Below are 14,218 nucleotides of genomic sequence, written 5' to 3' on the forward strand. Positions count from 1 at the left end.
TGTCCCGTGTTTGTCTTCTGAGGAGGTCGGTGCGGTTTTTCGCTGTGGCGCGTTGGAACTGTTGATCAATGAGTCTAGCGCCATATCCTGTTCTTATGAGGGCATCTTTCAGCGTCTGGAGGTGTCTATTGCGATCCTCCTCATCCGAGCAGATCCTGTGTATACGGAGGGCTTGTCCGTAGGGGATGGCTTCTTTAACGTGTTTAGGGTGGAAGCTGGAGAAGTGGAGCATCGTGAGGTTATCCGTGGGCTTGCGGTACAGTGAGGTGCTGAGGTGACCGTCCTTAATGGAGATGCGCGTGTCCAAGAATGCAACCAATTCCGGAGAGTAGTCTATGGTGAGCCTGATGGTGGGATGGAACTTGTTGATGTCATCATATAGTTGTTTCAGTGATTGTTCACCATGAGTCCAAAGGAAGAAAATGTCATCGATGTATCTAGTGTATAGCATCGGTTGAAGGTCCCGTGCGGTGAAGAAGTCTTGTTCGAACCTGTGCATGAAGATGTTGGCATATTGAGGTGCAAATTTGGTCCCCATGGCTGTTCCGTGTGTCTGGATGAAGAACTGGTTGTTGAAGGTGAAGATATTGTGGTCCAGGATGAAGCGGATGAGATGTAAAATTGCATCTGGAAACTGGCAGTTGTTGGCGCTGAGCACTGAGGTCGTTGCAGCAATGCCATCGTCATGGGGGATGCTGGTGTAGAGTGCTGAGACATCCATTGTGACGAGGAGCGCTCCTGGTTCAACTGCTCCATGTGTGCCGAGTTTCTGTAGGAAGTCCGTCGTGTCGCGACAAAAGCTGGGGGTTCTTTGTACAATGGGTTTCAGGATGCCCTCGACATAGCCGGAGAGGTTCTCGCACAGGGTCCCATTGCCCGATACGATGGGACGGCCGGGTGTGTTTGCCTTGTGTATCTTCGGGAGGCAGTAGAGATCTCCAACGCGGGGAGTACGTGGGATGAGAGCACGGAGGGATGAGGAGGATCGCAACAGACACCTCCAGACGCTGAAAGATGCCCTCATAAGAACAGGATATGGCGCTAGACTCATTGATCAACAGTTCCAACGCGCCACAGTGAAAAACTGCACCGACCTCCTCAGAAGACAAACACGGGACACAGTGGACAGAGTACCCTTCGTTGTCCAGTACTTCCCCGGAGCGGAGAAGCTACGGCATCTCCTCCGGAGCCTTCAACATGTCATTGATGAAGACGAACATCTCGCCAAGGCCACCCCCACACCCCCACTTCTTGCCTTCAAACAACCGCACAACCTCAAACAGACCATTGTCCGCAGCAAACTACCCAGCCTTCAGGAGAACAGTGACCAAGACACCACACAACCCTGCCACAGCAACCTCTGCAAGACGTGCCGGATCATCGACACAGATGCCATCATCTCACGTGAGAACACCATCCACCAGGTACACGGTACATACTCTTGCAACTCGGCCAACGTTGTCTACCTGATACGCTGCAAGAAAGGATGTCCCGAGGCATGGTACATTGGGGAAACTATGCAGACGCTGCGACAACGGATGAATGAACACCGCTCGACAATCACCAGGCAAGACTGTTCTCTTCCTGTTGGGGAACACTTCAGCGGTCACGGGCATTCGGCCTCTGATATTCGGGTAAGCGTTCTCCAAGGCGGCCTTCGCGACACACGACAGCGCAGAGTCGCTGAGCAGAAACTGATAGCCAAGTTCCGCACACACAAGGACGGCCTCAACCGGGATATTGGGTTTATGTCACACTATTTGTAACTCCCACAGTTGCGTGGACCTGCAGAGTTTCACTGGCTGTCTTGTCTGGAGACAATACACATCTTTTTAGCCTGTCTTGATGCTCTCTCCACTCCCATTGTTTTGTTTCTTAAAGACTGGATTAGTTGTAAGTATTCGCATTCCAACCATTATTCATGTAAATTGAGTCTGTGTCTTTATAAGTTCTGTTTGTGAACAGAATTCCCAGTCACCTGAAGAAGGGGCTTAGAGCCTCGAAAGCTTGTGTGGCTTTTGCTACCAAATAAACCTGTTGGACTTTAACCTGGTGTTGTTAAACTTCTTACTGTGTTTACCCCAGTCCAACGCCGGCATCTCCACATCATTAGATTCTATTAACAGTGGAAAGTCCACCAAGACAGTATTGGAGGCATCAATGTTGAGTTTGGAGGTAACAAATTTTGGAATGAAGGAGGGGTATCGATAAGGATTGTTGTAGATGAGCAGCAGTACAGGGTGGTAAGTCACCACTTCAATTCCCCACTCCACAGTGTGTTTGTTATCTTGGACATTTTGGTGTGAATGGCTTCTCTGCACTTTGGGGATTCTATACCCTGTCCTGTGCCCAAATCCTGATCAGCTAATTCCTGCCAAAATGACTCAATCTGTTGACTCCCTCCCCACTTCCCCAGACATTCCTGTGCAACAACACCCGTAATGGAGGGAAAAGGACTGTAAGTGTTATACAAACAAAGTCAGGGTGAGAAAAACAGAAGGGACGAGGGTGAGGAGGATGATTTGGGCTTTGTAGCTTGTTCTCTTACAGATTTCTCAGTTCCAGTTGGCTGGGGGGTGGGGGGTGTGGGAGTGGCTATGAAAATGCTGTGGCCTAGCCCAAAAAGACTTGGGAACTAGTTGAGTAAAACTGAGTGTGAAACGTGGGAGGTAAGGGAAGATAGATTCCTAATGTGATGAAACAATCTCAAGCTATAATTTTATTCTGGAAGTTTTGGAGCTGCACTATTCCAGTTGCCCTCATTACTTTAACCTGGTTTCTCTCTAATTCCGATGTGGGACCATACCTTGGGAGAGCTGGTTTAGAACAGACCGCAGTCTTTCAAGTTCTCTTTGATGATGATGTCTGTCACGGCATCGAACACAAACTTGACGTTCTCTGTGTCTGTAGCACAGGTCATGTGCGAATAAATCTCCTTCACATCTTTTCTCATGTTCAATTCTAGGAATTGGGACTTAATGTATGCTCCGGCATCTTCCAATGAATTGTTTCCTGGAAAGGGTGGATAGCGACACAGTGTTATTGAGCTTTCAACATTGTGATGGCTTCATTACCTTCCCTAGTCTGATATCCACCAGTCTGAGCTGCATGTCCAGAATGTTTTTTAAATGTACCCCACATGATATTTATGACGCACACACATGCTCTCTTCCACTTACCCCTATGCTTTATGAGATGGATATGTTTGGAAGTAAGGGTTTCAAATGATTTCTATTAGCAGCAGAGTAAACACCAACGGAGAATGTCTGTCTTTGACCCACCCTGATCCTGGCTCACTCCCATTGCCATCCTGTCTGCCTCCAATCTGATTTCTCCCTATCTTAATCCAATGTGTATATTAGGGTCGAAGGGAGTGCGATGTGCCTTTACCACAGCATTACCTGGAATCCAAAGGTTAAATCATGACAAGAGATGGCACAAATTAGGGTTTTATTCCCCACGAATTTAGCGGGTCTTGTGGTTATTTGTTTGGAGTCTTCAAGATGTTAAAGGAAACATACAGGGCTTGATGGAGGTAATGGGGGCGAATTTCCGGCCTTGCCGTGCCTGGCACAGATCGTGCCCACCCCGGAAAATTGTGTGTAGGCCTAAAACCGGCTTTGTGCCCGGTGCCAAGCGGTTTGTAATCATCCCGGTCCCTTGCTACTGCCCAAACCGGATTTCGCCCAGAAAGGACATAAGGCCGATTAGCGTAGTTAAATAACATTTAAATATGTTTAGCCCACTTGATGCTGGACTGTCCCAGCTCCTGAGAATCATCCTGTCCCCAGGTGCGGGGCGAACCTGGCGAAAATCACTACTGGTCTCCACCAGCTAAGCTCAGGTGCAATGGCCGTGCATTGAAGTCCCTGGGTGGTCGGGGACATGGCTGGGCAGTGCCCATCTGGGTGGGGATGAATGGGGAAGGAAAAGAAATCCACATGAATTAAAATTTGTCAAAGCTGATAAAGAATTCTTGCCTAAGAAATATTTGATCATAGTTCAGGGTGACTTGGATAGCCAATAGTTGGTGTACAGCAAAATACCAGGGATTAGTTTCAGTGGCAGTATGTGTTTTACTGTATCTCGCATTATTGGAACAAATATTTCGACACATCAGCTGGATAAGTGTTGGTGGAGAGGCAGAATGTGTCTGTTTTGTGACTGACTTGAGGGGAAGTTTTAATTCTCATCTTCAGTACACAGAATGTTCCTCCTCCCCCTCTCCCAGAACTCAACAGAGTTGGAGATGGAGGTAATATTGAAAGACAATGAGTGATATATGGCAGGAGGCAGGTTGAGAAATGTTTTACAGTTTATTTTATTAGTGTCACAAGTAGACTGACATTAACACTGCAATGAAGTTACTGTGAAAATCCCCTAGTCGCCACACTCCGGCGCCTGTTCGGGTACACTAAGGGAGAATTTAGCATGGCCAATGCACCTAACCAGCACGTCTTTCGGACTGTGGGAGGAAACTGGAGCACCCGGAGGAAACCCACGCAGACATGGGGAGAATGTGCAAACTCCGCACAGTCACCCAAGAAAAAAAACAAAGAACAAAGAAAATTACAGCACAGGACCAGGCCCTTTGGCCCTCCAAGCCTGCACTGACCATGCTGCCCGACTGAACTAAAGCCCCCTACCCTTCCGGGGACCATATCCCTCTATTCCCATCCTATTCATGTATTTGCCAAGACGCCCCTTAAAAGTCACTATCGTATCTGCTTTCACTACCTCCCCCGGCAACGAGTTCCAGGTACCCACCACCCTCTGTGTAAAAAGAAATGCCTCGTACACCTCCTTTAAACCTTGCCCCTCGCACCTTAAACCTGTGCCCCCTTGTAATTGACTCTTCCACCCTGGGAAAAAGCTTCTGACTATCCACTCTGTTTATGCCCCTCATAATCTTGTAGACTTCTATCAGGTCGCCCCTCAACCTCCATCATTCCAGTGAGAACAAACCAAGTTTCTCCAACCTCTCCTCATAGCTAATGCCCTCCAAACTGGGAATTGAACCCGTGTCCGAGGCACTATGAGGCAGCAGTGCTAACCGTGAAATGGGCGGGCAAATGTGGAGACAGAGACAGAGAGAGAGAGAAAACTACAGAGGAAGAGAGCGAGAACTAGACAGGTAGAAAGATGCATGCTCAAACGTAGAGAGGAACCATTACAAAAGGAAATCAGTGTTGGATTGTAGTATTCCTGAACTCAGTTTGGTTTGGTGAGTTTTATAATTTTTGATGTAACAAATAACATTGAATTAGTGCATCTGTCAGACAGAAATATCAAATTACGATGCTACATTATTCAATAATGTTAATCTCATAAGAGACAGAAGATAATTAGAATGCTTTGGAATGCTGGCCTTTATCGCAAGGGGGTTGAGATACAAAAAGGTGGAGAATGAATTGGCCTTGGAAAGGCTGCAGCACAGATTAACCGGAATAAAACCAGGACTAAAGGGTTAAATAATGAGGACAGGTTGTATAGAATATACTTGCATTCTTTTGAGTATCGAGGATTAAGGGGCGATGTGTTTGCAATAGGTGGGGTCTGCAACATAAAGGGTTAATTTGGGACTGAGTCCAGTACTGTCCGCACGGTGATGTACGAAGACACCTGACCCAGAGCCAGGGTCAGGCTGGAGATGGATACAGTGAGACTGGGGTCAGCTCCCTACCTGTCTATTCTACTGTAAATGTCTACATTGTGAGGAGCTGTGACGAAAGATTTGCTGTTAATGTAGGATATGAAGCCTGCGCCACTCTGCCCAAAGCTGGATTCTTCAGCATTAAGTATTTAAGAGTTTAAGGTAATTAAATTAGTTAATAAGGTTAGATAGAGGCGGCATGGAGGGGGGGGGGGGGCAGCTGATGATAAGCAGAACTAGGGGGCATAACGTTAAACTGAGAACTCGGCCATTTCAGCCTGGTGTCTTTTATTGTTGTGTTCGGCCAATTTCTTTCATATAAAGTCTCTTTAAATATTTCTGTGTGGCTGTTCACACTTATTCTGCAGCACACTGGTGCAGTACACCCATGCAGCACCCACATAGCACACTGGCGCAGCAGCCAAGCAGCACACCGATGCAGTACACCCATACAGCACACCCGCATAGCAGCCACACAGCACACCGGCGCAGTACACCCACGCTGCACCTCCGCAGCAGCCATGCAGCACACCAGCACAGCAACCACACAACACACTGGCGCAGCACACTCACGCAGCACCTACGCAGCAGCCATGCAGCACACCAGCACAGCAACTACGCAAAGCAATGGTGCAACACCCACGCAACACACTAGTGCAGTACATCCACGCAGCACCCATGCAGCACACCGGTGCAGCAGCCATGTAGCGCACTGGCTCAGCACACACGCAGCACACTGATGCAGCACACTGGCTCAGCACACACGCAGCACACTGGCTCAGCGCACACGCAGCACACTGGCTCAGCACACACGCAGCACACTGGCTCAGGGCACATGCATCACACTGGCTCAGCACACACGCATCACACTGGCTCAGCACACACGCAGCACACTGGCTCAGCACACACGCAGCACACTGGCTCAGCACACACGCAGCACACTGGCTCAGCACACACGCAGCACACTGGCTCAGGGCACATGCATCACACTGGCTCAGCACACACGCATCACACTGGCTCAGCACACACGCAGCACACTGGCTCAGCACACACGCAGCACACTGGCTCAGCGCACATGCAGCACACTGGCTCAGGGCACATGCAGTACACTGGCTCAGCACACATGCAGCACACTGGCTCAGGGCACATGCAGCACACTGGCGCAGGACACCTGCGTAGCACACCGTGCAGCTTGGTGGGAATGTGGATGATGTGAGAAAGTGTTTTCCAACACCCAAGAAGGGTGTTGGAAATGGGGAAATGTCTCCCCCCAAAAGCTGTTCAGAGAGCAGCAGGGGGCGGGGTCATTGAATATATTGAAGGTAGAGTTAGATAGGGGGGGTGGGGGGGGGGGGGGGGGGGCGGGTCCGACAGGAATATGGAGCTGAGGCCACAGCAGCCATGATCTTGTTGAAATGTGGAGTGTCCTCGAGGGGCTATTCCTGCTCATGATTCATATGTCCGTGCGTTTAGACCCACCAATTGGAAATGAGGAAATGGTGATTATTAATAATAATCAATAATTCCCCTGTTCTGATGAAAGGCCACCGACCTGAAAGGTAACTCTATGTCTCTCCCCCAGATACTCCCTGAGCATTCCCACTGATAACCCATCATATTGAAAGAAATGATACAGATCAGCCTCTAAGTAAATACAGGAACAAGCTAGATGGGCTGAAAGGCCTGCTCCTCATTCTACATTCCCCTCCTGTGCAGGTTTCAGTTACATTAAACAGCTTAGCCCCTTTCAACAAGATATGTTGAGGGAGCGTGACAGGAAGAGGCATGTAGGATAATGCAGTCAACAATCCCGTAGGTAGACATGGACATTTCAATAAAGAATAAAGAAAATTACAGCACAGGAACAGGCCCTTCGGCCCTCCAAGCCTGCACCGACCATGCTGCCTGACTGAACTAAAACCCCCTACCCTTCCGGGGACCATATCCCTCTATTCCCATCCTATTCATGTATTTGTCAAGATGCCCCTTAAAAGTCACTATCGTATCTGCTTCCACTACCTCCCCCGGCAACGAGTTCCAAGCACCCACCACCCTCTGTGTAAAAAACTTGCCTCGTACATCTCCTTTAAACCTTGCCCCTCGCATCTTAAACCTGTGCCCCCTAGTAATTGACTCTTTCACCCTGGGAAAAAGCTTCTGACTATCCACTCTGTCCATGCCCCTCATAATCTTGTAGACTTCTATCAGGTCGCCCCTCAACCTCCGTCATTCCAAGTGAGAACAAACCAAGTTTCTCCAACCTCTCCTCATAGCTAATGCCCTCCAGGCCAGGCAACATCCTGGTAAATCTTTTCTGTACCCTCTCCAAAGCCTCCACATCCTTTTGGTAATGTGGCGACCAGAATTGAACACTGTATTCCAAGTGTGGCCCAACTAAGGTTCTGTAAAGGTGCAACGTTCATCATTTGTGTCGACACAGGTATACATGCGTGTGCATGCTGTGTGTGTGTACATGTGAATTCAGCTCAACTGCAACACAGCAACTGAGCCGGATAATGAAGCCAATGGTAATTAATGTAAAAAAGAATGGACTTAACAGGCTGAGCAGAAAGGGAGAGAAAATCAGTAAAACAGCTCAGAAATATTATCAGGTTTCTTTGTAACTATTTTGGTTCTGAAAACATTAAGAGTTCCAGTTGAATAATAACAGAGAACTCACTGTGCCGCTGTGTATTCACAAACCGAGATCTTCACTGACCTGCTGTATTTTTGTTTGTTCTGATCTTGGCAAGACTGCAAGTAGGATGGGGTGGGGTAAGTATTTTGTTCCGACTGTCAGGGTGGAAGTGGCAGCTGACTGGGAATCGGTCACATGTTGAGAACCTTACAGTGATTCCCGAACTAAATTTGGTGAGGTCACACTTGGAGAACTGTGAACAGTTCAGGTCTCTATTATTGTACAAACGACACAAGGGGCACTGGAGATGGTGCAAAAAAAAAGGATTCACCCCGAATGATACCGGAACTAAGAGGGAAGAGTGAACTGTCCCTTGCCCTTTTCTCTAGAAAAGGGCAGTCTGAGGAACGACCGATTGGAAGTCTTCAAAATTAAGAAGGGGTTTGAAAGGGGAGACATGGAGAAGATGTTTCCACTTGCAAGTGGGACCAGAATTAAGGATCGTAAATATAAGATATTTGCTGTAAACCCGATGGGGAATTCAGGAGAAACTTCTTTACCAGTGGAGTGGTGAGCGTGTGGAACATGCCGCAACATGGCGCAGTGCAGGCAAATAGCATAGATACATTGAAGGGGAGGTTCCATAGAATACTTCAGCGCAGAAAGAGGCCATTTGGCCTATTGAGTCTGCACCAACGACAATCCCACCCAGGCCCCATCCCCATCACCCGATACATTTACCCTAGCTAGTCCCCCTGTCACCAAGGGACAATTTAGCACAGCCAATCCACCTAACTCACACATCCTTGGGGGAGGAAACCAGAGCACCCAGAGGAAACCCACGCAGACACTGGGAGAATGTGCAAGCTCTGTACAAACAGTGACCCAAACTGGTAATTGAACCCGGGCCCCTGGCGCTGTGAGGCAGCAGTGCTAACGACTGTGCCATCGTGCCACCCATGGTTAGATGAGAGAGGCAGGAATAGAAGGATCTGTTGATGGGGTTTAGATGAAAAAGGGTTCAGAGGAGGCTCATGCGGAATATAAACACTGACATTGAGCCATTGGCCCAATGGCGGCACAGTGCCTCACAGCGTCAGAGTCCCAGGTTCAATTCCTGGTTTGGGTGACTGTCTGTTTGGAGTTTGCACGTTCGTCCCGTGTCTGCATGGGTTTCCTCCGGGTGCTCAGGTTTCCTCCCACAGTCCGAAAGACGTGCTGGTTAGGTGCATTGGCCATGCTAAATTCTCCCTCAGTGTTACCCGAACAGGTGGCGGAGTGTGGCGACTAGGGGATTTTCACAGTAACTTCATTGCTGTGTTAATGTAAGCCTACTTGTGACACTAATAAATAAACTTTAAACATTATGTCTTGTTTCTGTGCTGTAAATAGGTTGCGGTTTGAACATCCAGGTGATTGCGGTGTCATTTATAACTTCAGGTGAGGGTTTTGGAATGGAAACATGTTTGGGTGTGGGGATGGGGGGGGTGGTTAGCGAGGGGGGAGAAGTACAGACTGACCTCTGCCACCTGCCCAAAACCGTGTATAGAGACATGCCAAAAGGCTAGCATTTATCGAAGTGAAGGTAATTATTATCTGCAGGGAATAGAGATTTGTATTACACAGTAAATAAGTCTAGCACATGCAGGGTGTAATTCATTTGAAAGTCAAACATGTTGTTCTTGTCTCCACATCAATGTGATATTGTGTATGGGCAAATAGCAAAACTGAGAGAAATCTTGTCGGGACGCTGAAGCTCCTCTACAACACAGAGCTGGGGAACTGGGAGCAGCAACTGATATCTTCCAGCATTGAGGTGTTCCAGATTATGAGGGGCATGGACAGGGTGGATAGGGAGCAGCTGTTCCCCTTAGTTCAGTTACGAGGGGACACAAGTTAAAAGTGAGGGGTGGGAGGTTTAGGGGGGATTTGAGGAAACATTGTTTTACCCAGAGGGTGGTGACGGTCTGGAATGCGCTGCCTGGGAGGGTGGTGGAGGCGGGATGCCTCACATCCTTTAAAAAGTACCTGGATGAGTACTTGGCACGCCTTAACATTCAAAGCCATATGCTGGCAAGTGGGATTAGATGGGCAGGTCAGGGCCTTACATGGGTCGGTGCAGACTCGATGGGCTGAAGGGCCTCTTCTGCACTGTAGTATTCTGTGAACATCCCCAATGGGAAATTGCAGTCACAACATGGTTTCAGGGGTAGTTTCTGGTCTAAAAGTAAGTGGCTTTCCAATAGGAAACATTGACACAAAAGCATGCTGGGAAAAGGACAAACTTGCATTTTTATAGTGCCTTTTGTGGCCCAGGACATCCCAAAATGCTGCATAACCAAGGAAATGCTCTAGAAGTGTCGCCACTTACAATGTCGGAAATGCAGCAGCCTATTTGTGCACAGCAAGCTCCCACAAAGAGCAGTGTGGCAACGACCATACAATCTGTCTTTGCGGTGTTGAGTGAGGGATGGGTATTGACCCAGAAGGACACTGAGGTAAACCCGCCTGCTCATCTTCCACGTAATGTCACACAGGATTCTTCACATTCTCCTGGGAGGGCAAGTGGGCGTCAAGGCAGCATCCCAAAATGGCCCATCCCACAGCACAGTGCCTCCACGAGACTGCACGCGAGGGTCCGCCTCAAATCTCTGGAGCGGGACGTGAACTGACCTGAAACTTCTAACTCAGCCGGAAGCGCCAGTGACTGAGCCGCATTTGACACTGAAGGGAATAGTTTTCAGTAGACTGGAAATACGCGACGGCTGTGTCGTTCTTTGGTGTGTTTTGTAGGCAGGATGGTGCGACATTACCAATCGCGTACCACAGTTCCGAGAGACTCCCTGGACAATAAGTGCTGCATCAATACAGTTTATCAATCAGTTAAATGCGAACTGGAATTTGTAGGTTTGCAAGATGGTGTTTGTAAGCTGTGTGTGGATAGTTGTTAAGGAGCCTGCCCCCTCACCACCCCCCCCCCCCCCACCCCCACCCCGTCATGATTCACTTAATTGAAGCCCTGTCAACAATATGATGAACTGTTACATTTGCACTGACCATCGTAGTCTGGGAAGCAAATACTCAAGTGAGTCTTCTTGATCTTCTCCTGGAACACGTCCTTCTTGTTGAGGAAGAGGACAATGGAGGTTGCGATGAAGTAACGATGGTTACAAATACTGTTGAAGAGATGCAGACTCTCGTGCATACGGTTCTGTAATTCACCAAGAGCGATCGATAAGTCAGAAAAGAAGCCAAGCCAGTTTGGAATAATATTGAAATTAGAACTCGGCTCCTTAAGGCTGAGATCAAGAAGCATGTATTCACACAAAGGAGCTGTGGAAATCTAAAACTCACTTCCCTAAAGGAAAACTGGACCTTTTTTAAGATTGACCTTGATAGATGTTTGTTAGGCAGGGTATTTGTGGCACGGTGGCACAGTGGTTCGTACTGTTGCCTCACAACGCCAGGGACCCGGGTTCAGTTCCCGGGTTCGGTTTCTGGCCTGGGTCACTGTCTGTGTGGAGTCTGCACGTTCTCCCCGTGTCTGCGTGGGTTTCCTCTGGGTGTTCCAGTTTCCTCCCAAGGTCCGAAAGACGTGCTGGTTAGGTGGATTGGCCGTGCTAAATTCTCCCTCAGTGTACCCGAACAGGCGCTGGAGTGTGGCAACGAGGGGATTTTCACAGTAACTTCATTGCAGTGTTAATGTAAGCCTACATGTGACACTAATAAATAAACTTAAACTCTAAGGACCGCAGATCACACAGTTAAGCAACTGAGGTACAGATTGGCCATTATCTAATTGAATAGCAGAACAGGTTCGAGGGGCTGAATGGCCTACTCTTCATTTTAATACATGTTCCTTGTATTAGGCTTTGCTTGGTTTTAGGACTCCTAATTTCCTATGTAACTGTGACCATTTCTTGAAGTTTAATTTAAAGATATTAACATTTTCTTTACTTTTCATCCTCTCTCTTGGTTGGCTGAAGCTTACTGGATCTAATGGTTATCCCTGGTCAGTTCATGGTCTATATAACTTTGGTAAACAGTTGCAGCTCTCCATGAGGATGATGTGGAGATGCCGGCGTTGGACTGGGGTGGGCACAGTAAGAAGTCTCACAACACCAGGTTAAAGTCCAACAGGTTTATTTGGTAGCACTTAATAAACCAGTTGGACTTTAACCTGGTATTGTGAGATTTCTTATTCCATGAGGATCCCAGCATGCGGCAAATGTATGCAAAGGTCACTCATTGTACATCGCTGTGAGGTTTTAGCAGGGAGACTTGCTTCCTCGGTGATTGCGGTGGGACCTGTGAGGGTCGGAGGTGGGGGTGATTTGTCAGCTTCCATCCACCCACCCACTCGGTTTCACATTAAAGGTGAGGGTCACTTTCAGAGTGCGGGTCCACTTACCACTTCGTCATCTTCCACCAGCACCATATCGTAAGCGCTGAGCGCAGCGATGAAGATAATGCAGGTGACGCCTTCAAAGCAGTGGATCCATTTCTTGCGTTCAGAGCGTTGACCACCCACGTCAAACATTCTGCGGAGAAAGAAAATGAAGACTGACTGATCACGTGAGAAACACTCCATTCCATCACACTTCCAGCCCAGGCCTCCAGGTACACCAAGTCACAAAGCCATGAAGATAATGCTTGGAGCGTGACCCTTCAGGGCAAACTATGACTTGTAAAATAATTCTGTGTAACTGCATTTCCAGTTATTAAGAGATAAAGAGGATAATAAACTTTTAATTGGGCAAACATACAAGGAACAAACATTGACTAGCTTTAAGTTAAATTGTTATATAATGGGCTGTAACTTCTAATGGAGTCGGATCGTCACCGCTTGGAATTCTTCCTTTGGAATCCAGGTGATCCTAACTCACCAAACCTTCCGACTCAGGCCAGGTGAGATCTGGGCAGTGTAGTGCCTCCCTGTGGCCAGCGCTGAGGGTTGTCGATTCCTAGGTAAGCAAAAGTCACCACCCCCCACACCCCCACCACTTTGTTACTGCACTGGCTGCTATTTACCAACTAAGGTTAAAGGTCCTTGACAAGGCAGGGTAAAGGTTAGTGCGCCCGCTCGACGGGTGGGACTGAGGGCTTGTCAGGTTGGGTGGGCCCGACCCTGGTGGTGGGGGTGGGCGGAGCGGTGCTTAGGCCTGGCCAGGGGTGGGGGAATGAAGGGTCTCCATTGGGGTGGGGGAGTTCTGTGAGCTGGGGAGTTCCTGTCAGGGGGTGTAGTCCCTTGCAGCTCGGGAGTGGGGGGCATCCTGTGGGGTGATGGGGGGCATCCTGTGGGGTGATGGAGGGAGTGTCCCATGGGTGGTGGGGGACAGAGGAAGGGGGTCCCATGGTGGTAGTGGGGGATTGTGTTGGGGGGGGGTGGGGGTAATTGAGGCATGGGTGGAGTTATATCATTTGTCAATTACACGCCCATTCTGCAAGTTTGTGGACATCATCAGTAGGTGGCACAGTAACACAGTGGTTAGCACTGCTGCCCCACAGCGCCAGGGACCTGGGTTCGATTCCAGCCTCGAGTCACTGTCTGTGTGGAGTTTGCACATTCTCCCCATGTCAGTGTGAGTTTCCTCTGGGTGCTCTGGTTCCCTCCCACAGTCCAAAAGATGTGTGGTTTAGGTTGTTTTGGCCATGCTAAATTGCCCCTTGGTATCAAGGGGATTAGCAGGGTAAATATGTAGGCTTAGGGGGATAGGGTGGGATTATGGTCGGTGCAGGCTTGATGGGACGAATGGCTTCCTTCTGCACTGTAGGGATTCTATGATTCTATGACCCTGCTTCTACCACTCCCTGAGGAAGGGAGTCCCACAGACTCGCAACTCTCTGAGGGGAAAAAACAATACCCCTCACCTCCATTTAAATAGAGCCCTTATTTTTAACCCCTTAGTTCTGAGACAGAAGCTTAT

At 48.6% G+C, this 14,218-nt stretch overlaps 1 protein-coding gene across 2 annotated transcripts in view; it reads right to left on the reverse strand.

Moving 5' to 3' along the window:
- Positions 1 to 2,821: 2,821 nt before the first annotated feature.
- Positions 2,822 to 14,218, reverse strand: part of gnat1 (guanine nucleotide binding protein (G protein), alpha transducing activity polypeptide 1) — a 69,028-nt gene continuing 57,631 nt past the window's right edge. For both annotated transcript variants that reach the window (XM_078209915.1, XM_078209916.1), the window contains exons 6-8: positions 12,703 to 12,832; positions 11,349 to 11,502; positions 2,822 to 3,012 (exon numbers count right to left, since the gene is read on the reverse strand). In XM_078209915.1, coding sequence (XP_078066041.1) covers positions 2,822 to 3,012; positions 11,349 to 11,502; positions 12,703 to 12,832 — 475 coding nt within the window. The remainder of the gene's footprint in view (positions 3,013 to 11,348; positions 11,503 to 12,702; positions 12,833 to 14,218) is intronic.

Source organism: Mustelus asterias, chromosome 3 (genome assembly GCF_964213995.1).
Source record: "Mustelus asterias chromosome 3, sMusAst1.hap1.1, whole genome shotgun sequence".
In the NCBI taxonomy this organism is placed as follows: Eukaryota; Metazoa; Chordata; class Chondrichthyes; order Carcharhiniformes; family Triakidae; genus Mustelus; species Mustelus asterias.